At 45.8% G+C, this 24965-nt stretch overlaps 1 protein-coding gene across 1 annotated transcript; it reads right to left on the bottom strand.

The window, feature by feature from the left end:
- Nucleotides 1–1144: 1144 nt before the first annotated feature.
- Kif18b (kinesin family member 18B) lies at nucleotides 1145–20754 on the bottom strand. Its single transcript, XM_046442894.2, has 16 exons — nucleotides 20637–20754; nucleotides 11758–12075; nucleotides 10940–11097; nucleotides 10648–10752; nucleotides 10335–10445; nucleotides 10058–10255; nucleotides 9735–9911; nucleotides 8991–9065; nucleotides 8763–8863; nucleotides 8190–8373; nucleotides 7781–7908; nucleotides 4640–4845; nucleotides 3890–4421; nucleotides 2854–2943; nucleotides 2311–2396; nucleotides 1145–2096 (listed from the first exon to the last, which is right to left on the bottom strand). The coding sequence occupies exons 2-16, from the start codon at nucleotides 12065–12067 to the stop codon at nucleotides 1990–1992; spliced, it is 2568 nt and encodes an 855-aa protein (XP_046298850.1). The 5' UTR covers nucleotides 12068–12075; nucleotides 20637–20754; the 3' UTR covers nucleotides 1145–1989.
- Nucleotides 20755–24965: the final 4211 nt, after the last annotated feature.

The raw sequence follows: 24965 nt of genomic DNA, 5'->3' as shown, positions 1-24965 counted from the left end.
GGGTTGGATCCCAAGCACATGCTGTTTAACTGTGGGCAGGTTTGGTGAACCCTTTTTTGGGTCCGTTTCCCATTATCCACCTCGTAAGGCTGTGAAGCTCCAAGAAGCCCAGCAGCTGCAGGAGTATTCTTCCCCACACCTCCAAAAAGGGACTGGGACTGAGCAGGAGGGGTACACAAAGCAGACAGGGAGGCTGGTCCCCCAGAACAGCTAGGACTGCCTTGAACTTAGCAGTGTTATTTACACACTACTCACAATGTGCTAAATACCCCTAACATGTTTGTTTTCAGAAGCAAGTTAAACACAGATTCCTGTAATTTTATTTACACTATTAATTCATTCAGTCAACCATGTCTTCATGGAGAGGAGATAACTATGTTCCACACAATCCACTGAGTGGGAAGGAAGGCAGGCCCCCAGCCCCCTTGTACTGGGTTCCATCAGTGGGACCTTGAACCATTAAAAAAAAATTCTCTCCAGTCAGGCACAGTGGCACAGAGTACCTGAAATCCCAGTGACTCAGGAGGCAGAGGCAGGAGATTTGCAAATCTGAGGCCATCCTGGACAACTTAGTGGGACCCTGTCTCAAAAATAAAAAAGGGCTGGGGATGTGGCTCAGTGGATTCAACTCCTAGTACCAAAACAACAAAAAACTCTCCCTGGGGCTGGGGATGTGGCTCAAGTGCGCTCGCCTGGCATGCGTGCGGCCCAGGTTCGATCCTCAGCACCACATACAAAGATGTTGTGTCCACAGAAAATTAAAAAATAAAATATTAAAAAAATTCTCTCTCTCTCTCTCCCTCTTTAAAAACAAAAAAACCTCTCCCTGACTGCAGGACTCCAGGCAACCCACCCCTGAGGTGGTAGCATGGACCAGACCCCAGGATGAGGTTGCTTTTTGACCCCTGCTCCCCCAGAAATAAAGGCCCATTAGGGAGGAGGATTGGGAACTGGAGTGAGGAGCTGGGCTCAGTCCTAGCCCCAGACCTCCTGCAGCAAGAGGCTGGGTGGGTGTTGTTTTCTATACTCAGAAATTTCGAAGAATGAGAAGGTGAGAAAGAGAAAGTGTTGCCATCCCACATAGGTGTACAGAGGAAAAACACACACCAAGGATGGAAATGGTTTATTAATCATTATAGTAAAAAAATACATCATATATGTGTGTAAATGTGGGTATGTGTGTGTGTATATACATATATATATATACACATATATATGCATAAATATATATATATATATACACATATATATACATAAATCAAGAAGCAGGAGGGTGTAAACCCTGGAATCACTAGCATTTATACCTGGGTGGTAACATTAAGGCTGCATTCATTCTCCTTTCTTCTTATACTCATGTGTGTCTATGTATAATGGGTAAAGATTAATAAAGTTGGCTTCCTCTGTAAATCAAGGCACCATCATTAGCTCCATCATGAAGAGCCAAGATGTGACTCCCTAGAACACCCCCACCGGCCTCATCCCTCCACCGAGGCAACAGCTATCCCCGCACAGAGCTCTGTGTTAGACATGGGTAGTGAACCGAGCCCAAAAGAGCCCCTGGCCTGATAGTGGGCTTTGGAAATGAGGGGGAAACAGGTGGCAACCTTTAAATATTAACACATTAACACTCACAAATGAATATGTACATGCTGAGAAGCTGAGTGTTATAGAGATTAATAAAGAGGATGGGAGGCGGGCGTGGTGGCGCATGCCTGTAATCCCAGCTGCCCAGGGGCTGAGGCAGGACTGTGAGTTCAAGACCAGCCTGGACAACATAGTGAGACTCTTGTCTCAACAAAACAAAAATAAAATGAAGAGGACGAGTAGCAGAATGAATTGTTGGGGCGGGTGTTAAATAAAGGAAAGGTGCGTCGGCATAAATTTTTCCAAGGTAAGAAAAGAAGGTCAGGGTTCCTGGTGTCCGAGTCTCCAGGGACAAAGTGAAGGCATTGAGCCTAGAGGGGCTGGAGGAGCTGGACAGCTTGGAGGTCAGGACACCTTGGCAATGCAGTTTCCAGCTGACAGCACACCTCCAGTCCCAATCAGTTCCTTCTGGGTCCTTTGATCACTGAGGCAGCGGGGACTCAAGGATGGCTCTGCAGGTGGGTACAGGAAGAAGGTGAGATTCTACCCCACAGCTCCCCTGCCTCTTGTCCCATCTTCCACCTCCCTCTTCATGGTCCCTGAGATGCTTGGAAGAAGTATTCTAAGCTCTCCTCTCACCTGGATCCAAACCCCACTCTGTCCCCTCCTGCATCCTATTTTCAACTATCACTGTGGACCAGTCACCCCTCCCCTCAATTCAGTCACCTGGGATTGCAAGGGGCCCAGTTGGCCTCTTCAAGGTGCTGCTGGGGAAGCGGGCGATGCGGCTGCGGCCCTGGGAGACTGAGGAACTGAGAGAGGAAGGGAAGGAAGGAAGGTTACAGCCATGCCCTTGACTGTGGGTAGGTGGAGGGAGACAGCACTATCCGCTAAGCCTTGAGGGCAGGGGAGCTGAGAACCAGGAAGAGTTTCCAAGGCCAGATGCGGGAGCTGGAGAGGCTTATGGAGTTTGGGACATAGGAGAATAAAGAAGGGGATAGTCCAATCATTTGGATTAACCAATAAATGCTGAATATCTCCCTGTGGATAGGGGACCTTAGATGATCACTCTGGGATGATCCTATAATAACAATCAAAGGCCAAAGAAATTCCAATCAGAGAATTAGATGCTGGCTCTGCTCACAGGACCTTGGCTGCTTGCTCCAAGGAGTCCAGAGACACATCAGGAAGGGGGTCTGTGGGGTGTGCCTAACACCCCAATGAGGGCTCTTTCTCCATGCCCTCACCTCAACAGCTTCCAGACCTTACCTCATGGTGCGCTTCTTCTTGCAGGCTGAGTTTCCAGGGAGGGAAGATGTTGGTTTGGGGCCTTTCATGGTGAGCAGGAGCACAGGTTCACTGGGGAGCAGGCAGAGGGAGAGAAGCAGATAAGGAAGGAACCAGAAGTGACAGTGGCTACTCTTATTCCCTCTAACTCCCAGCTTGCGAGGACGGGGAGGTTGGACAAGATGACCTGAAGTTTCTTCCTGCTAAGAGGTGGATTCTCTCCCTGCCTCACCAGGCCTGGGCTGACAGCTGAGTGACAGCCCTGTTCTGGGAGAACATCCAGATGTCAGTTTCTGGTGCGTTCTGGGAACTGGAGTTCAAACAATTTCACCCTTCCACCTGCCCAGCTCTCAGCTTGTTACTGAGAGCAGGTTCAGGGGCTATGGAAGGTGCAGGAGTGCAGGTGGGCAGCCTATGGCCTCTGCCTCACAGGTCCCGGTCAGCCTGCCACTTGTTCTTGGCCTTGGACTGTCCTGAGCTGGTTGTTATTCCTCTCTCTGGCCATGTGGGTGGAGGGCAAGGGTAACAGCTGGACCTTCTCACTGGAAAATACTGAAGAAAGTTTTATTTCTCTATTCCAGATGCTGGGCTGGAGGGGAAAAATCTGGGGGGGAAAGTGGCAGAAATAGTTTTTATTCCAGTGGGACAAAACTCAGATCAGGACATAGTGCCCAAGCAAAGCAGAGGAACAGACAGGGCTGGGCTCATTAATTCCTGGTTCCCTGCTGACTCTTCCCAAGTGGGGGTTCTATTAGCTATGCATGTGCAAGCCACAAACCAGCATAGAGCTGGTGGATATGAGCATGAAGGCCCTGATATGACAGGACGGCCCCTGATTAAGCCATGCCTCCTGTCCTCTGTGCACTCTGCTCTCCTGGGACTGGGTGGCAAAGCTGACCATGACCAAAGGGAAAGAGATGGCAAATATCCTGTCTCCTAAATCCAATGTCTTCCATTCTTGTTGGCAGCACCCTTGCTGACCCCTGACCTATGCTGGGAGGTTGGGAGGGAGACTTACCTGGGAATGAAGGGCTGGTCCAGCCCGTTCAGTTCCTGGGGGACATTCTCCCAGCCAACAAATTCATGGAAATTGAGTTTTGATGGGGGTTCCTCAGAGAGATCAAAAGTGGTATTCAGGTCACGAGCAGGTAGAGGGGTGGAGCAGTTTTGCATAGCAGAAGGGCCCAGGGGCACCCGGCTTTTGATGACTGTAGCTGGGCAGAAGCGAGGGGAATGGCAGGGGGAGGAGGCCCTTGCCCCTTTGGGGGTGCTGGGCCCACATGAAGGCTGAGCCTTAGGCAGAGACCCTCTCCTCAGACAGGGTAGGAAAGACTGGCGCTGGCGCTTGGTCGCCAGCTTTGGGGCTAGGGGACTGTCTGGCTCTGTGAGGCTTGTGCTCTTTCTCTTCTTCTTCTTCTTCTTCTCTGTGGGCTGTTGGGATGCTGAGGCTAGGGTGCCATCAGGCTCAGATGGGATCCCCAGAGGGTGCATGAGGCCACTCAATCTTCTTGCCATTGTTCGGGTAACAGGGCCACAGTACCCTGGAGATTCTGGGCAGAGAGAGGAGGGTGCTGAGGAGAGACCAGGGACTAGCCAAGAGGAAAGAGAATGTGAAGAACTTGGGAAGCCAGACACTGGAGACATGAAGGAACCCTTAACTCCTCAGGTTTCCTGGGGCCTCTTTGTTTGCAGAAGTACACGATCCTTGGGGTCCAGCCTCCTAACCAGCTGGGCACCCATAGGCAGGCAGAGCAGGGGTGAAACTCACTTGAGGCTGAACACAGCTCCTGGGTCAGAGGGGCCCTCCCAGACAGGCCAGGAGTCCTGGAGGTCTTGTCCCCAGGCTCGGCTTTCTCCTCTTGCACCAGCTGCCGCAGGGTCTCGAACTCAGTAATCATGTCAGGGGTCAGGAGGTTGGCTGCCTGGAGCAGGGAATACTGCTTCTGGGCCAGGCACAGCACCTGCAGGGCCAACCTGGAATAGAAGGACAGGGAGCTCTACTTAGATACAGCCTGACCAGGGTCCTTTATGCCAGGCATTGTCCCCATCACTCGCTGTGGTTGAGGAGCATACCTGAGCTGGTCCCCTAGTTTTCTCCTGCCTTGCCCCACACTAGCTGGCTGGCCTCTCACCCAGGGTTCCAACTCTGTCATATCTTTGCAAAAGGCCAAGATGGCCATAGGCAAGGGTAATAAGTATCACCCATTATACATGCCCCATGACAAAGACAGTGACATGGAAAGTAGGGAAACGTGCTAAGTGACTTTGGACTTGGAAGGTCTTAGTTTCCTCTAAGCCCTGCCACTTATTAGCATTGTGATCATAAGCTCATTTACCCTGAGGGCGATATAAGGTAGCAGTTAAGAACCCAGCTTAAACTGGGTGGACTTCTGTAATCCCAGTGGCTTGGGAGGCTGAGGCAGGAGGATCATGAGTTCAAAGCCAGCCTCAGCAAAAAGCAAGGCACTAAGTAACTCAGTGAGACCCTGTCTCTACATAAAATACAAAATAGGGCTGGGGATGCGGCTCAGTGGCTGAGTGCCCCTGAGTTCAATCCCGGGTACAAAAAAAAAAAAAAAAAAAAAAGAACCCAGCTCAAGTCAGACTGCCAGATACCTGCTCAACTCTCAGCTCAACCCTTCCCAGCTGTGTGATCTTGGATGCACTGGTCCATAAACTTAAGAAAAGGATAACAAATGCACCCACTTCATAGGATTGTTGGAGAGATTGAGTTATTTTAGCCAAGCATGGTGGTGTACACCTATAATCTCAGTGATTCAGGAAGCTAAAGCAGGAGGATTCCAAGTTTGAAGTCAGTCTCAACAACTTAGAGAGGCCCTAAGCAACTTAGTAGACTCTTGTCTCAAAATAAAATTTAAAAAAAAAAGGAAAAAAGAGCCAGGGATATAGCTCAACAGTAAAGTACCCTGGTTTTAATCACCAGAACCAAAAACAAAAAGTTATTTTGTTTACAGAATGTTTAAAGAATACCTCACATATAGTAAACACTGTGAGTTTATTATATTATGCAAAATGGTAATAATACCATCTACCTCATTAGGTTAAAAGGAGACAAACTAAGATAGGTTAAATTGACCTTGACTCTGAGAAGACCCTCAAAAAGGCATTTGGTCTGTGTCCTCTATTTAGTGTATGGGATCCTGAAAAAGTGTGTGTGAATCAACACATATTTTACATGCTCTGGGAACTATTTAAAGGAAATTCTGAGGGTACTGAGATTATTAATGTTGTAAATTTAGATTCTCATAAAGCAAATTTTCTTTCTGTAAGGCACACCTATGATAAAAGAATAAACAGAATTACCTCAGTAGGATTATTCATAGCAAGTGATTTACCTTCAGGGAACACTACCTGTCTAGACACCTCTGAACCCCCACGGCCCTCGGTCACGTGTGCTCAGGGAACTTACACTCATTTGGTAAAGCAGCTTTGAAGCCTATTAGACTACTGAGAAGAGTGGGTTTTGGAGGGAAATGAATGGGCCTGGAAGTCAGATGACCCAGGTCTGGCCCTGTACAGAAGCCTGAGCCCCCACCCCCTCTCCAGCCAACAATTGGGGAATTGGTCTAAATCAGGAATTTTCAAATTAAGTTTCAAATGCCTATTAGACAGCAAGCAACTCTGCTGTCTGTCATATCTATTAGAACTCAGCGTGAGATTCCATGTAAAGAGAGGACTCTGCAGCTGAAAAAAAAAAAATCCTACGAAACCACTGAACTGGAAAATCTCAGCTCTGTTCAATGTCCTGATGACCCAAGATTCTCAATTCGAAAGCCAAATAGAAATGATTTTCGATTAACTGCTTGTCAGAGTGTTTCCAAACATGGAAATGATCTAGAATGTTCTACCACTCCTTAATCTAGGGATTGTATTAGTACTTCATTAATATTACATTAGTATTCTCCAAGAACTAGGGAGAATAAAGATTATGATCCCCAAATCATAGCCAAGATTGAAAGAACTTGCCGGAAACCACAAAACCAGAGGCAGAGCAGAAATGAGGACATTGGTCCTCTCTCCTCATAAGAGGGGACACCAAGCAGAGAGACCATGAGTCATCTGTGGGAACCTGTGGTTGTTCCCTGGGAGGCCAACGGGACATCCCACCCGTGCATCCCTGCCTCTCCAGGCCCCAGGGAGTTGGCAGCAAGAGACAGATAATGAGCCGCTGATTATTCAGGCCACAGCATTTTTTGCTGAGTCGGGAACAGACACTCCCCAACAAGAAATAAAATTAAACAGGCCCTTCTGTCCGGAAGCTTTAAATACACTGCCTAGTGTGAAGCATGCCGGGGAGGGGGGAGCAGGGCTGGCAGTAGCACCACTAAGCGGCAGGGGATTTATGGACCTGGGGCCAAGGGAAAAATACAGCAGCACCCCTCAGTGAAGCACAGAAGGAAGGTCCCCAAACCCTTCCTCTCTGGCTCAAGTTGGAAGTTTGTATTTATTTCTGAGAAAAAAAAAGCCACAGTCGATCTGTTGATGAAGATGCATGAGAAGCAACTGACTCAGGAAGGTTGACTCCTCCTCCGCCTGACACCCAGCTCCTCCCAGCTGCACCCTCCTCACTCTGACAGCAGCTCTGCCCTCAAATTGCCAGGCCAAGTGCTAGCCCTAGCAGCCTGCCCTAGCTCAGCACTTGCTGGCTGTCCTGATGGAATTTGGTGTTTTACTTCTCTCGCCTGTTGGGCTGCCAGTTACATGGAGGAATAAATAGAGATGATGCTAAGTAAATAGTTAGGTGATCGTATCTAGGAGTTGAAAGCAGATAAGGGATGACGTCGATGAAAAGAAACTTGACTCTTAATTAGAACCAGGTCCCACCCCCAGGAGGGTAAGCCCCTCACTTCCCACCCTGGAGGCCAGAGTAGAAGCAAAAGACACTCACTGCTTAGAACGGTCCCCATCCAGGTTCTGTGGTGATAGGTGGCTGGCCACCGGCTTAGGCTGCGGGGTCAAACCAACAGACTCTGACAGTGGGGGTCTGAGGTTCTGCTCCAGTGTCTGGGTTGGAACCTAAAGCAAAAGGGGGTAGAGGAGCCAGGATGACCTCCTAAAACTCTAAAACCCTTCCCTCCCGCAGGGGCAGGATGGCAGCTCCCCAAAGAATGGCCATGCCCTGGGAGAAGCTTGCTTTCTCCCAGTCACTTCCAAACATACAAGGATCTGACAGACGTAAGAAACCCAGGAGGAGAACTGGGACTAAAGGGACGCTGAGTTAAAGAGACACATTTATTCAAATATTCTACCAGCCCCAAGCCCCCCGGAGGCCCAGGCCTCCTGCCCCTAAGCCCTACCTCAGTAGGGTCTTCGTCCTTGTCCTCTGGGGTCTGCTCCTGGTCTGAAGAGCTTTCTTCTATGACCCTCTGTTCCTGGGCCTCTGTCCCTAGGCTCCCCTCTTGAAGATCTCCAGATCCCATGTGGAGTTCTGGGGTCCAGGGCTGGCTGCGGGGACGGGACACTAAAGGGGAGCTAGGAAGGCTAAGGGGGAAATAAGAGTTTGAAAGATATGATGTGGAGGCAGAAAGGGTGAGCAGGGAGGGGGACCTCTGCAGCACCAGGTGGCAGAGCCCAGAAACAATGCTTGAGTGACAGATGGGCTGTGGTTAAGGACAGAAGAAGGTTTCAGGGATTTTCTGCTTTAAGAAACAATAACACCCAAACTCTAAATTCACTTTCTCTCAATGAGTAGATTCCACTTGCTTATATGCTCATTTGACAAAACAAGACATTCTAGGAGATAATCAGTTGCTGGCCCTTGGTGGGAATCCCCAACCCTAGGTATGGAACATCTGAAAGACAGAGAAGGGGCCCAGTTCCCTGTCCCAGCTGAGCTGAAGGGTGGGACGTATATGGGCAGGAGAACTCACTGTTGCTGTTGAGGGCTCAACTTGGGGGACTGTGGGAGACCCTGCTGTGGGGCCTGGGCTCCTGCCTCATACGCTTGAAGCTTCTTCCTTAGGGAGGCCACCTGCAATGACAGCAGTCTTAAACTCAGCTGAGCCCAAGAGGTGAGGAATGGGCAGAGAGCCCTGCTGCACCCCAGCTCCTGTCTCTCACTTCTTGCCCCAAGTCTGTTCCCCAGGTAAGCTCCTCACCTCAGCCTGGAGCTGTTGGCAGATGGTGACATACTGGCTGATGTGACTGTCCAGACTGATCACGTTGCTCTTCAGCTGAGTCAGAGACACAGGGAAAAGATTGGTTTGTTCATACAAAGCAGTTGTTATCAACCACCTCTGGTGACCAGGCATCACACAGGAACCTCACTTACAGTACCAAGGGCCCCCTCTTACAGGTAGAAAAACAGACCAGAGAAGGTCAGTAATGTGCCTGGGACCACAGCAAAGGACAAAGGAGTGCCTGCCTATGAACCTGATGCTTGACTCTCTGGACAAGACATTCTTGCTAGATGGGGGCTGATCTGCAGCAGTTCCAGGTGAGCCAGGGCTCCCGAGGAGGCAGGGAGGGGAGGCCCATAAGGGAAGGCCCAGCAAGTATGGCGGAGGCCAAAGCACCTCTCCTTTTGTTAACATACATGGGTGTTTATGTCATTTTGCTAAAACTATGATCCTACTGCTTAAAACAAGTCAGAATCAGGCTACTGGCCCACTGGGCCCCCTGCTCCATGTCTCCCTCGGAGTAGACTGTCTGCCTTGGTCCAACTGGAATCTTCCCAAAGGCAGGGACAGTGTTGTTCCTATCATAGAGCCCAGGGAACTTCTTTCCTCTGCTTGGGGACATTGGACAGGGATCTGAGGAAGCTGTCTTGGTCCTGTCCCATCCTCCTACCAGGTTAGGAGATCCCTCCACACTCAGGTTGGCCATCCCTAACTGGTACACACCGTGAGTCTGATCTCTTTGGCCCGGTCAGCATATTTGAGGGTGTTGTAAGTGTCCTCGTAGGACAGGCTAGAGGGGCTGATGGCAGCAATCATCACTGTGCGGCAGTTGCCCCCAATGGAGTCCTTCAGCAGGCGGGTCAGTTTGCTGTCTCGGTAGGGCACATGAGACTTGCGGCCCTGAGGCAGTCAGTGGATTAGGGGAGACACAGCTGTATTAGAATAACCTGGTCAGGGTCTGGTGGCCTCCCGCCCAGGGCTGAAGACAAGGACCACTGGTTTAGGCCTCAGTTGCTGTCCTGGGTACTGGGCCTACACTGTTTTACCTTTGCATCCACCAGGGCATTGAGGACATTGATGAGGGCCAGCAGAGAACGGTTGATGTTGGCACCCTCCCGCAGGCGCTCCCCCTTGGCATGGGTGCTGGATGCTCGCTCTGAGCCAGCCAGGTCAATCAGGCTCATCTTGGCCACCTGTAGGGCCTGAGTCAGTCCTGGGACTCGGTCCTGCTGCTTCACAAAGATCTGGAGGGGAAGGGCAGGAGTGAGGGGGACGTGGGCACCAGGAGCCCAAGTATCATGCTCAGTCCATGACCCTGCTTACCTGGAAGATGGCATGGGAGCGGGAGGAAGTAGCATTGGCATCTGTGGGGTGCTGGGTACGGTTGTGGTTCCCCCTGGTCAGCATCTTCAGTAGCTGCTCAGCTGAGGTCGGCTGCAGAGGAGATGGCAGGGAGGGGGCTGTGGTCTCCCACCAGGGCTTTTCCCCTAACAGAAAGGGCTGCTCTTCAGAGCCAATGTCACCCCTCTCTTGCTACTGCCACTACCCCAACATGCAGGATATCCCCAAATTGCCTTATGAGGAAACCCTGGAGGACAAGTGGGGCTGCTGTTCCCACCTGTGCCCAATCCTATACCTGGTGGAAAGAAAGTCCTTGCACCATCACCCCCTTGTCAGGGTCCTCGCGGATGATTAGGGGTCCCTTGGGCTCCAGGAGGTCATGGATCTGTTCATTGTACACCTGAGGAGAAAGGACAAGAGGGAGAGGACTCTCTACTCAGTGCAGGCTGGAATGGGCACAGTTGCTGTATAGGGAAGCAAGAAACAGGTGTGTATTTGAGGCACCAGATACAAGGCACTTTGCAGGGTGAAGATGAATGAGGGATGGAGTCCCGGGTTGGGAGGTGGGAGAGAGGGAGCAGCCCTACCTCCAGATAACTGATGAGCACCTCGAATTGCTTCTCCTCCTGGAAGGCCTCAAAACGCTTGTACAGTTCCATGGTGGTCAGGTACATGATGCCAGGGTCCCCCTCCTTTCCCAGCATGGTGTGTGTCTTCCCAGCCCCAGTAGCCCCATAGGCAAACACTGCAGAGGACAGAGTGGGGAGAAGGGTGTCAGCAAGGCCAGGCCCGCCTCCCCCAGGGTTGCCACCAGCATATTCCACCCAGCTCAGCCCTGCCTTTCTCCCAAGCCCCTTTCCTTTTTCATCCATGTCCACCAGTCTGCCGTTCCACTGCTCCTACCTCTTGTACCCTACCCAGCACTCATGCTCAGCCTCTTGGTCCTCCACACATCTGTCCTGGCTCCCACAAGTCTGTGGACTCCAGGGAGCTGCACTGTGGGTGGGCGTTATCACCAGCTCCTCCAGTCTAGGGAGCTTCCTCCAATGAAGGCCCACCACTCACTGTTTCCCTCACTAGCATTCACTGTGGTTCATAAACACAAATGCAGCTGTGTTTTTGTGATCAGTGTCTTCTCCTCTTTAGACTGTCAGCATCAAGAGTCCAGGAGCTGCGTCTGTCTAACTGCCTACTGTATGCTAGGCTCTGGTGTATACATTTTTAGTGCCTCACACAGTACAGTGAATGAATGGGGCCCCTCCAGACAGGATGAAAAGGCCAGAGCTCCCCTCAACAGGTCATGCCAGCTGAGGGACAGGCAGACCTATGTCAGGAGACAGGGGAACCCCCCCCCCCCCCCTTAGAAGGAAGCAAGGCTGCTACCAAGCAGGATTCAGGTTCTTACCTGAGCAGTTGTAGCCCTGGAGGAAGCTGTCCAGGATTCTGCTTGTGGTGTGCTGAAACACGTCCTGTTGGGTGGCCTTCTCACCAAAGACCCGGTCAAAGACAAATGTCAGGCCCTTGCCCTTCTTCTTGGGGCCGTCATGGATACCACCCCATTTGAGGCTCCCATCAGGTTCCTCAGGGTCAAACACCAGCACCCGTTCATCCAGGACTTGAACCACAGGCCACCGCTGACTCTCCAACTCCCGAGGGGTGGGGGGTCGCACCCGCACCACCACCTGCACCATGCTGTCCTCCACAGCCATCACCATGGCAACACCTGAGCAGAGAGATGATGGAGATGAGGACCAAACCAACCCAGACCTAGCCAGGTGCCCTTCAACATCCAGGGGCCTCCTCCTTCTCCCTTCCCATATTGGCACCAGTGTCAATTATTTATACATATCTCTTTCTCACTTGAAATACACCTTTGCCATATTTAAAAATGACTCTGTTTCCGTTGGTGTATTAACTTTCTATTTTGTTCCACTGAGCTATTTATCTACTCCATGCCAACATCACACTCTTCCTACTATGTTACTTTACTGTGATTTTATTGAGTAAGGCATGAGCCCCTTGAAAGTCTTTTTCATAATTTTCTTCGCTATTCCCAGGTATTTAATGTCTTTAAGAAAATTTTACTGCTAGAAGTGATGGTGCACACTTATAATCCCAACTCAGGAGACTAAGGCAAGAGGATCACAAAGTTCAAGTCCAGCCTCAGCAACTTAGTAAGGACTGGTCTCAAACAAACAAACAAACAAAAACCCTAAACATAAAACCTTATCAGTTCTGCTCACAACCAGATCCCCTTCTCCCCTCAAAACAAAACATCTGCATTTACATATTTATTTTGTTATTCTTTAAATATAATTCCTAAGTGTTTTATACATTTATTTGCTTTAATGAATGGAAAACTCTCTCCCATTTCCAGCTGGTAATTGCTAAAATGGAGAAACAACTGATCTTATAGATATTCACCTTATATCTGCCACCCTCAAACTTTCTTAATTCCAATTTGCTTATTAGGATTTTTTTTTTTTATTCTCCAAGTATACAATTATGTGCCAGTAAATAAAAAAAAATGTTTGACCTTTTCTTCTCCATATTTATGCCTATTTTATTTCTTATATATTACAGTCTCTAGAACTTATAAAAAATGATTTTGAATAACTGATGATAACAGACATGCTGTTTTGCTTCTGATCTAATAGAAAATGGCCTTATTGCCTCATTCTCTAGAAATGAGTTTGGGATAAAGAGTCTTTATCATATTAATTATTTCTCTTATTCTTATTTTATATAGAGTCATTATTAGGAAAGTCTAGAATTTTATTCAATACCCTTTTGGCATCTACCAATACATTACATGTCTTTGCTCCTTGTGGTATATTATTGCTGATATCAATCCAACCGTATATTCTGGGAAAAAAATCCCTACCCTGGGCTAAAGTGATACTTTTAATATTTAAATAGTCAAATATGCCAGTCTTTTCTTTTGTGGCTTCTATGTCATATTTAAGAAGACATTCCTTCTCTAAGGTAATAAACACTTTTCATATAATCTAATGCTTTTTTCTTCTCTTACATTTAGATTTTTATGGAAATAGAATTTAGGGCTACTCTGCCACTGAACTTTTTGAGGCAGGGTCTTACTAAGTTGCCCAGGCTCACCTCAAACTTGTTATCTTCCTGCTGCGGCCTCCTAAGTAGATGGGATTGCAAGCATGTGTAGCTGCAAACTGGTGGTTCTGAAGTTCTATGAAAAATCTTGCTAAGATTTTAATTTGGATTATTTTGAATTTGTAGATTAATATGAGAAGAATCCTTTATGTTATAGAGTCTTCCCATCTAGGACCTGGTATCTATTCCTATTTATTTAAAATTTTATAATCTTTCAGAAAAATTTTATAATTTTCCTCACATGAGTAATATATATTTCTTGATAGGTTTATTACTGGTTATTACACAGTCTTTGTTATATTGTGAATAGGCTCCTTTTAAAATTACATTTTCAAATTCACTTTTTACCAGAATATGGCAAAGCTTCAGATCAGTATGCAGATCAGGTATCCGGTCACAATGCTGGACTCCCTTATTAGTTCTAATAGATTGCCATTGATTCTCTTAGGCCTTTCAATTAAATGATAATATAGTTTGCAAATAATGACAGTTATGTTCTATTTTTATGTTCTATTTTTCTTTATTTAGTTGTCCACCCTCTACTGCCCATTAGGGGTGCAGATATGAGTGTTGAATTTTATCAAATTCTTTTTGGGGCTTGCTGAAATGATCATTCAGTATTTTTCCTTTAATCTTCTTATGCCAGGGGTGACAACAGATTCCCCAGTGTTGACCTGGTAATTATGGCAAACACTTAAGTCCCCTTCCTTCTCATAGCTCCCCCAGGCCTTTCTCTCTCTTTTTTTTTTTTTTTTTTTTTGGGGGGGGGGGCACCAGGGATTGAACCAAAAGGTGTTTAACCCCTGAGTAACATTCCCAGCCCTTTTTATTTTTTATTTTGAGATAGGGTCTCATTAAGTTGCTTAGGGCCTTGATAAATTGCTGAGGCTGGCCTTGAACTTGTGATCCTCCTGCTAGCTTTCTGAGTTGTTAGGATTACAGGCAGTCACACCACACACACTGGTACCCCCTGGCTTTTCATTTCTCCTTTGAGGCAGTTTACCAAGAGTAGGGATGGAATTATGGAATGTAGAACTTAACAGATCTCCTGGAAAACTTTAGCCCAATTCTAGGGACATATTAACAGGAGTTAAGAAATGGGGAAGGAGACTGTTACTGGAGGATATGAACAAAAGAACTCTTTCCCAGTAAAGGCGAGGTATAGCTGATAGGTCACAATTACTGAGTGCACTCAGCAAAGAAAAGTGGGGTATTACCTTGGGGAATGAGCCAAATTGAGCTGATTTGGAATTCTTGTCCCCTTATTCCTAAACTTCTTCCCCATAGCAGACAAGGGAAAGATATCAAGGAACAATAATGTAGAATAATTTGATTTCTATTCCAGCAATCAGATTGTCATAATAAACATATTAGCTAAGTTATCACTGTATCAGGGACTATTCAAAGCACCTTACACATATCATCTCCTTTTATCTCCACTGCAATCCCACAAGATAGTATTATTATACTCATTTTTCAGTGAGGAAATTGAGACAGAGAGGGTTAAGCAATTTGCCCAAGGTCCCAATGCTAGTGAGTGATGGAGTCCTATTTTAACCCAGGCAGTCTGACCGCAGAGTGTCTGATAATATTATATATTATGCTTTGATGATCACATTTTTGTAATAGCCCCTTATGTTAGTATAATAATCATAATCCCCTTTATGGGACTAGCATTATGTTTTCAGTAAACACTTGTAGACATGTGGATTGAACCTAATTTTTAGCGCTTGAGTTTCTTGCCCTTGAATTCTTACTCCCAGGAAACTCCACTTTTTTACTGTGGGAAATAAAGTCAGAGGATGCCCGAGTCTACACTGGCTCATTCCTGGCAGTCCCAACATCCCACTGGGAGGGTTTTGGCTGAGGAGGAGACATAGAGCAGCCTAACATTCCAAGCAGGAAATTAAAAAGGGCACTGGCAAAGGAGTGTGCATAACCTTTACAGTTTCTCTCCTCCCAGCCTCCTGAGGGCCAGCGAGGCCGAGTCTGTTTGCCTAATGAGATGTTTTTCCTCTTCCTGAGACAGTGCTGGGGGCACAGGGTATGGGATGCGGGTGACACTTACCATGGGAGCCCCTAAGACACCTGGGTCCTAGTCTCTGTTCTGTATCTGACTTAGGGGGAGGTCTTTCCAAGAGCCACCCAGCATCAATGTCACATCAGCTTCCCCCTTTGAGAGCTAGGGAGAAAGCTACCGATCTGCTCCCACCCTAGGGGGATGGGGAGATTAATGAGAGAACGTTTGTCAAGTTTGCTTTGATCCTTGGTTGGAAAGAGCATTTCAGCCCAAAGTACAAGGGAGATGATTCTTTAATAAGATCTTCAGGGTTCTCAGCCAGCCACAGTCACGTCCTATTTCTAACCCTGGGCAGCTCATTAAAACCCAGAGGCTAGTGTGCTACTGAGCTAGGGCTGGGAAGCCAAGATTCAGTTGTTTTGGGGGTGGCCTTTTCTTCCACCCTCTTAGGGACAGACCCAACAAGCAAAAGTTCCTTAAAAGCTCCTAAAGGAGAATTATTGAAGACTTGAGGGGATCCCCCTGCAGACACTGGGAGTTAGGAAAGTCAGGGAAGGAGCCCAGCCCTTAGATATTCTACTGTTATAGGGGTTTCTGTACCCCCCTTCATTGTTCTTTCAGAACCCTTTATACCCTTTATACTTGTATATCCTTAAGCTCCAAGAGAACATGCAGCAGATGCAGAATAATGTTTGTTCTATCAATGAATAAGAGCCAGAGAAGAGCAGTCTGAATCCGAAAGCCTAAAAATAATTATCATTTACTGAGTGGTTTACAGACTGTATCAGATACTACACTAAGTACTCTATGCTAGGTGCTTTACAAATGCTCTCATTTAACTTTCACAACAATATCATTATGTGAGTATGATACAATTGTTAGATTCTTTTTTTTTTTTTTGTAGTTGTAGATGGACAAATACCTTTATTTTATTTATTTTTATGTGGTGCTGAGGACCGAACCCAATGCCTCAAGCATGCTAGGCAAGTGCTCTGCCGCTGAGCTACAGCCCCAGCCCATGTTACATTCTTATTCTACCAAGGAAACTGGAGGTACTGGAAGGAACTTATCACATCTAGCAGGTAGGGTAGTAAGCAAGGCCAGAACCTGACCTCTTTCTGTCACCAGAGGCACTACTCCATCCTTAGGCGGTTCTGCCCTGCCATGGGGCTTTGGCAGCTCCCACCTCTCCTCACCTTGGTACCCAGAGGACAGTGTCCCAGGACCACTGGTTCTTCCTGTGCATGGTGGATATAAGAAGGAGCCGTGTTTTGCTTATTATTTTTATTTTATTTTTTGGTACCTGGGATTGAACCCAGGAGATCTCAACCACTGAGCCACATCTCCAGCCCTTTTTATTTTTTTATTTCGAGACAGGGTCTCCTTGCTAAATTGCTTAAGGCTCACTTAGTTGCTGAGGCTAGTTTGAACCCAGCGCTTTGTTTTTTTAATAGACTATCCTAAGGCTGTAACTGACAATAGCTTTGTTTATTCCTTTCTAATCCTATTTATTTATTTATTTTATGGTGCCAGGGTTTGAACCCAGGGGTACTCAACCACTAAGCCACATTCCCAGTCCTTTTTCTTTTTTTATTTTGAGACAGGGTCTCTCTAAATTGCTGAGGCTGGCTTTGAACTTGTGATCCTCCTGCCTTAGTCTCAGGAGCCACTGGGATATAGGTGAGCACCATCGAGCCAGCTCTAATCTTATTTTTTATTTTTATTTTTATTTTTTTTTGTCTATGGTTCTGACTAGGAACTCCAGTACAATATTGAATAAAAGCAATAAGAATGAGCATTCTTTTTTCTTTCCTGATTTTATATGGAATGTTCCTAGTATTTTATACTTTGTTGGTTTAAGGAAATTTATCTCCATTTCTAGTTTACTGATGAATTGGTATAAAGTTTTATTGAATATTTTTTCTGTGCTAATTGCAATATGTTTCCTCCTTTAATCTGTAAATTGTATTAATAGAGTTTCTTTCTTTTTCTTTTTCCTTTTTTTTTTTTTTTTAATATTTATTTTATTTAGTTTTCGGCAGACACAACATCTTTGTTTGTATGTGGTGCTGAGGATCGAACCTGGGCCGGCGCATGCCAGGCGAGCACGCTACCGCTTGAGCCACATCCCCAGCCCCTTTTTCCTTTTTTGGTACTGGGAATATCAAGCCCAGGACCTTGAGCATGCTAGGAATACAAGCTACCACTAAGCTATATCACTATACCTGTGTTAATAGATTTTCTAATGTTAAACCATTCTTGCACTTCTGAATAAGTTCAACATGGTCATATTATTTTTAATACATTGCTGGCTTCTGATTGCTAATATTTTAAGGGTTTGGTTTTTTTTTTTTTTGTACTGGGGATTTAACCCAGGGACATTTTTACCACTGAATTACATCCCCCAGTCATTTCTATTTTTTATTTTGAGACAGGGTCTCACTAATTTGCTGAGGGTCTCCCTAAACCACCGAAGCTGGCCTTGAACGTGTAATCCCTTCTATTGCAGGGATTATAGGAGTGTGCCACCGTGCCCAGCTTGTTTAAGACTTTCTACAACTATATTTATAAAAGAGATTAATTTGTAATTTTCTTTTTCTCATCTGTAGAATCATAAAAAATTCTGAAAATGTTTTAGGGATAGTTTATATAAAAATAGAATCATTTTTCCTAATGGCCTGATGGAATTTGGTGGTTTTTTTTTTTTATGTGTATGAAGGTATATTTAAAATGAATTCAGTTTTCTCAGTAGTGTTAGGTCTATTAAAAATTTCCATAACTTCTTGAGCCAGTTTTGGTAAGTTTTTTCCTAGAAATTTTTCAAAAGCATTTTTAAAAAGGGTGTTCCATTGAAGACTTTCTTTTAATCTTTGTAACTTAACTAAAGTTATGTTCCCTTTTTTTGTGTAGAAGATTATTTTTTATTTCCTTTGTTTTTCCATCAATGTTGTGAAGGTTTTTTTTTTATTAGTCTTCTCAGAGATACAACTTTTGGCTAAGTTAATCCTTTTATATTGTAAAATTCTATTTCATTATTTTCTGCTCTTTATCTTCTTTTGTGTCTATGTATTGGGAATTGAATCCAGGGGGTGATCTACCACTGAGTACATCCCAAGACTTTTTTTTTTTTTTTTTAATGTATTTTTTAGTTGTAGATGGACATAATACCTTTATTTATTTATTTATTTATTTATTATGTGGTGCTGAGGCTCAAACCCAGTGTCTCACATGTGCTAGGCAAGTGCTCTACCACTGAGCTAAATCATAGTCCCTCCCCTCTTTTTTTTTACTATTTAATTTTTAGGTGTAATTAGATACAATGCCTTTATTTTATTTACTTATTTTTATGTGGTGCTGAGCATCAAACCCAAGGCCTCACCCATGCTAGGCAAGCGCTCTACAGCTGAGTCACAATCCCAGCCCCCCCTCCCCAATTTTTGACCCAGGGTCTAAGTTGCTTAGGGCCTTGCTAAATTACTGAAGCTGGCCTTGAATTTGAGATCCTTCTGTCTCAGCCTCCCAAGTTGCTGGGATTACAGATGGGCACCACTTACTGCACCTGGCTTTGGTCCTTTTTATTTTTAAGACAGGGTCTCATTACATTTTCCAGGCTGGCCTCAAACTTCAGATCCTTCTACCTCAGCCTCTCCAGTCACTGGGATTACTGGGGCACAACACTGTGCCTGGCTGTCTTCTTCCTTTTATGTTTTACATATGTATTCTGTTGTTTGGTTCTATCTGTGTCTGTTTATCTTTAGTTTTTTTTAAATGTTCCAAATGTAAATATTTATGACTATATTATCTTCTAAGTATTGCTTTAATGCATCCCACAAGCTTTATAAATAGTATTTTTCATTGTTCCACGCAAAGTATCTTTTAATTATATCATCATGTCCTATTTGACTAGTTAAATGTATTTTTCAAATTTCCAAATGAGGATTTGCTTTAATTTTCTTTTTCATTGGTATTTATAATTGAATTGCTTGTGGAAAGAGAATATGATTTATACAAAAACTCTAATAATTGCTTAAATTTGCTTTGTGGCCAGGTAGAGAAAAGTCTAAAAGTATGCTACTTGTTCACTTTTTAAAAAAGATACAACTGGGGCTGGATAACATAAAAACCAATAAATTGAGACACTTTAAAATCTCTGAGCCATGGGGAAATTAAATACTGAAACAGGCCAAGAAGAACTGAATACATGTAGTTGTTCATCATGGGGTGCAGTTGTTCATCATGGGAAAATAAATAGAATAGGAAGACTGAAGAAATCAGTTTAACTTGAGGGGAAGCTCATTCTGAAAAATGTTGTAGGTGTTCTCCTCTGAGCTAGGCTCAACTGCTCTGTGCCTCAGTTTCCAAACCTGTTAATGTAAATAACATTAATATCTCTCCCATAAGTTTGCTGTAAGGATTAAGTTCATTCAAACCTGGCAAGTGCTCAAGAAGTACAGCCATTATTACTAAAATTCTACAGTATATCATTTCTCCATGATGCAGAAAAGAACCAATGTCTTCAATAAAATGCCCTAAGTTCTGTGGCTTTTCTTTTTCATATCACTTCAGTTCGCTAAAAGTTCAAAGCTAAGAGGAGAAACATCCTAAGAACAGTAACAGGCTTGTTTTTCTGTCTACAGATGTTCTTTCATTCCTTCCTTCATTCAATCTAATATTTATTGAGTGCCCCAGTAACTACGTTACAGTCCATGGCACATACAACTCAGCGATCAGTTCTGTAGAGATAGCAGAACAATGGTTTAGGGGGTCCCAGGTCTCCCATTCTAGTGTGCAGGAGGGCCCAATCCTTCCTCACACAGGAGCGAGAGGACCTTTCACAGAGCCGGCATACAGAGAGCCAGGTGCAGACGTGCGGACCCAGTCTAAGTCCTGGACAGAAGAGCAAGAGGGATAGTGATTTCCGGTATGCAAGTTGTAAGGAAGCGCCCAGCTCCCCACCTGGTTCAGAGGGGTCCACCCAGGACTTGCTGACGCGACGGCAGAGTTCGCTGATCGCGCTATACTTTCACGTTCTGCATCAGCGGGCTGGCTCAGGCTCCGGTCCCGGAGCAACTGGGTCCACGTGTCGGAGACCCAGCGCAAGATCCCACAGGGCCTACTCCACCGTGGACAAAGCTTACCTTTGACGGACTCCCCGCCGCTGGTGTTGCCGCTAGCGTGGAAATCCCTCCGCTACAAACGAAGCGCTCAGACTCACGAGCTCGCTCAGCACACTCTTCCCTACCGGGTCCAACCTTCACCCCGCGCCGCGCGTTCAAATTAGCCGGTCGACTCCTCCGCGCTTCCCCATTGGTCAACTCTCAGACCGTTGATTGGCTGTTTCCTAAGTAACAAAGACAATCCGAGATGCGCATGCGCACTTCCTTCCTGCTGGCTGGTGATTTGCAGACAGTCTCCCAGACTGGACCAACCGGAGTGGCAGACAGAAACCAGCACCTGGTTGGGATACGCAGAGGGGGACGTGCTCAGTCTCTTGTTTTCCTGGGGCTTGATTCATTACCAATTACAGCAACTAGACATTACACAGGTTTTAAAAAAACCACTTTTTCTGTGGCCAAAGTTGGCATCTTCTTATCCAAGTCGTTCTCCATCGTCCTTTTCCGTTCCAGGACCCTCCCAAAGTGAACTTCTAGGATAGCGTTGAGCCGGGCGTGGTGGCGCGTGCCTGCAATCCCAGCGACCTGGGAGGCTGAGATAGATCTCAAATTCAAAGCCAGCCTCAACAATTTAGCAAGACTCTTCCTAAAAATAAAACTAAAAAAGGGCTGGGGATGCGGCTCGGTGGTTTAGCGCCCCTGGATTCAATCCCTGGTTTAAAAAGAGAGCGGGGGGTGGGGGGGTGGGGGGTGAATATTCTGTCCTTCCTATTCATGAAGGAGAGTACGGCTCTGAAACCCTCCAAAGCCCCAGAATATGTTAAGGGGATAGCTTTCTATGACTGATTAGCACCAAACTGGTGAAGGCTGAGAGGAGTTAGTTGCTCTTACTTTCAGCAAACCTGGTCTGTCCCCACACTGGGATTGTGAGCAGGTCATCAGGCTAGTAGAAGTGTTATTTAATTCTTGGTTGACTTGGCCCAAACTCTTTATTCACTTTCCTGGATCTCAATTGCCATCTATATAATGGAATAGCTCTGCTAGTTTGGTGAAGACAAAACAAGAAAAGTGTACAAAGATGTTGTCTTTATAAAGAAATAAAAAATCAGGGTACTCTTAACATTTTTACTACCAAGGGAAATAAAACTGTTAAAGAATAGTTTTTCCATTTAAGGGTCCCCTCTCACAGAAATTTATTTGTATTTTAAAAGAGGTTTGGGGTGAAGTGGAGAGCTTAGGGCCCCAGGAGACCGACCCTAAGGGAACAGGTGCTGCTTGTGTCCTTTAAGTTGAATCTTGCCGGTGTCCTACTCTGGTTCAGAAAATTAAATGGAGGTGAAATGAGACAAGAGGAAGAGTCAGACCCTGCTGTGGGCGGTGAGAAGGGACTTGCTGAATAATCATGGGCGGATCAGCCTCTCAAACCCTCAGATTCTGAAGTATAAAATAGGGAGTAAAATCTACTTTGTTACAAAGATTAGATATAATCTAGACAAAGTATCTTGCAGATATTTAATGAAATGGTAATAGGTGTACCAGTTTGAGTGCTCTGCCCAGCAGTCTTTCTTTCTTTGTTTTGGTATCAGGGATTGAACCTAGGGGATGGGGATCTTAACCACTGAGCTACTCCCTAGCCCTTTTTTTATTTTTTTAAATTTTGAGACAGGGTCTTGCTAAGTTGCTGAGTCTGACTTTGAACTTGTGATCCTCCTGCCTGTGCCTCCAGAGTTGCTGGGATTACAGGTAGGTGCCACCACATCCAGCTAGACCAAGCAGGCTCTGGAAGAGGATCAGTACACAGGAAGGTATATGGAGGAGTGCTGTTGAAATTAACAACGTGGGGGCTGGGGATGTGGCTCAAGTGGTAGTGTGCTCGCCTGGCACGCGTGCGGCCTGGGTTCGATCCTCAGCACCACATACAAAACAAAGATGTTGTATCTGCCGATAACTAAAAAAAAATAAATATTAAAATTCTTTCTCTCTCTCTCTCTCTCTCTCTCTCTCCCCCCCTCTCTCTCTCTCTCCCTCTCCTCTCTCACTCTCTCTAAAAAAAAAAAATAACAACGTGGAAGAGAAGGGAAGGACGTGGATGGGACAAAAGGAGAAGGTTGAGCTGAGAGCTCTGAATCTGGGAGGACACTCAGAGTTGTCTGGAGTAGGAGACCATGCAGGGGACCAGGCCTTTAAACTTCCATGCCAGTCTGTCATGGGGGACAGGCTACTCTGAGAAGAGGGCAGACGTTGAGCAAGGCAGTTGAGGCGATCCCCAAAGGTAGCTGTGAGCCATCTGCTAGCAGCATTCCCAGCAGCTGGTAGAATAGATCCTTCAGTCCCAAAGGAGACCTGGGCAGTGTATACAGTGCCCATCACAGGAGGAAAAGGTGGAAGTTTAAGGAGGCTGAGAAATAGCTGCTATTATGGTAGTGTGGTTATTATGCAACTGGCACAGTGCTATGTACTGAGACATTGTCCTCTTTGGAAGATGCTTTCAGTCCAGCCTTGTAGGCAGGCAGCTAACTGCTGAAGGAGTCCAGGAAGGCTTCATGGAAGAACAGGCAGTGGACCTGGACTTTGAATGACAAGCAAGTGTTCTACAGGCAGTTGTAGTCAAGGTTTTTGCAGACCCATTCCTCCCTGTGGTCGGGGGCAGGAGGAAAGTCTGTAACTCTTGGCCTGAGCAATTTTCTTAGTCCAGGCTAGGGCTCCTCACTAAGGGAGCAAAGGAGCCCAAGCCTTGGGGTGTTGTGGAGGAACACTGCAACTTACCTGTCACCAGCTGAGAAGAGGCAGGAGCCCCACCCCCTGCATAGACTTCCCTGGTAGCAAGCATTGAGGGAAAGGGTGCCAGATGTCTTAGGGGAGGAAAGGCTCCTCCTGCTGGGAGAGAGGAAGAATCGACTCTCCCCTCGAGGGAAGCATAGGGACAGTTAAGAGAATTGTTCTCAGAAAAGGTAAGCCATGTGATCTTGGGCAAGCTAATTCATCTCCCAGTGCCTCAGTTTTCTCACCCCAAAACTGGACTTGATGATATTAACTTCCTTGTGAGATTATTGTGCAGTTTAAATGAATGAATACATGCAAAATACTTTTTATTTTTTTTTTTTGGTACTGGGGATTGAATTTATGTGTACTTAACACTGAACTACACGCCCAGCCCTTTTTATTTTTTATTTTGAGAAAATAAATTATCCAAGCTGGCAATTTAGGATCAGATTTGCAATCTTTCTCCTGCCTCAGCCTCAAAGTAGCTGGACTACAGTTGTGCACCACTGTACCCCACTACATTTATGAATGAATATATGCAAAATAAATAGAGCAGCTCATGATACATATACTAGTGATACATTACTGATACAGAGATGAATGTATATGTTGATCCTCCAGCTCCAATTTTCTTCCAGCCCTTGGATAAGAGAAGATAAACCCCTCAGCACTCTGTTCTCCCAAAGGTTAGTGTCAGCAACAACTCCAAGCAGTGGGTAGATTTTGGAGGAATACATACTTGTCATAAAACCTTTCCAAATATTATACAAGTAAAAAATGTAAACCTCACTTAATCCAGCTCCCTCAGAGGTAATTCTGTTCCCAGTAGGTGAAACATTGCCTGCCCTTGAATGCTACTATATTTTGGATGTATCTTTACAATCCCTGCGGGTATCTTGATTCTTTGGTGGCTTCTCATCCATCTCTGGATCCTTGACACCAAGCTAGGGCCTTGCCTATAGGAAGTATTCAGTAATGTTTGGTGAAACAAGCAGAGCAAGTTGAGACAGAACAGACGGGTGAGTCAGGGCCTCAGCTGTATTCCTCTGCTCTCACCCCAAATCAGAGCCCATGATGCAAAGAGGTGAGAGAATTGACACTAGAGATTGGAGGACCCAGGGCACTCCATTCCCAATACTTAGCTCTACCTCCTGGGTACCCCATATGAAGCCCTCTCCTAGAACCCCACACCCACACTCACTTTGGGTAGGAGAACAACCCAGGAATCTTTATCTTCTTCCATTATCATCATCTCCATCCCAGGCATTGAAGTACAAACCAAGAACTTTAAATCATGGGGCTCAGGAGACTTGGGTTAAAATAATAATAATGCATCTGAATTTTGCTTCACAACTTATAAAACAGGCTCTCATCCACTCCCTCATGACAACCCTCAAATAGGTATTTTGATTTTATATTTTCTCCCCCATTTTGTAGATGGAGAAACTGAGGCTCAGAGAAATGAAGTATCTTTTCCTGAAACAGGACTTGACTTGGAGGTCCTGATGGTAAGGACTTGAACCCAATTCTGTCTCCTCTTCCTGCAGGTAGACTGGATCCTGCTATCTCTAGTTCCAGCTCTGCCTTGAG

This window comes from Marmota monax, unplaced genomic scaffold (genome assembly GCF_021218885.2).
Source record: "Marmota monax isolate L192 unplaced genomic scaffold, Marmota_monax_Labrador192_F-V1.1 WCK01_AAM20220418_F8-fsc00205, whole genome shotgun sequence".
Lineage (NCBI taxonomy): Eukaryota > Metazoa > Chordata > Mammalia > Rodentia > Sciuridae > Marmota > Marmota monax.
This window is presented reverse-complemented; position numbering and strand designations above follow the sequence as displayed.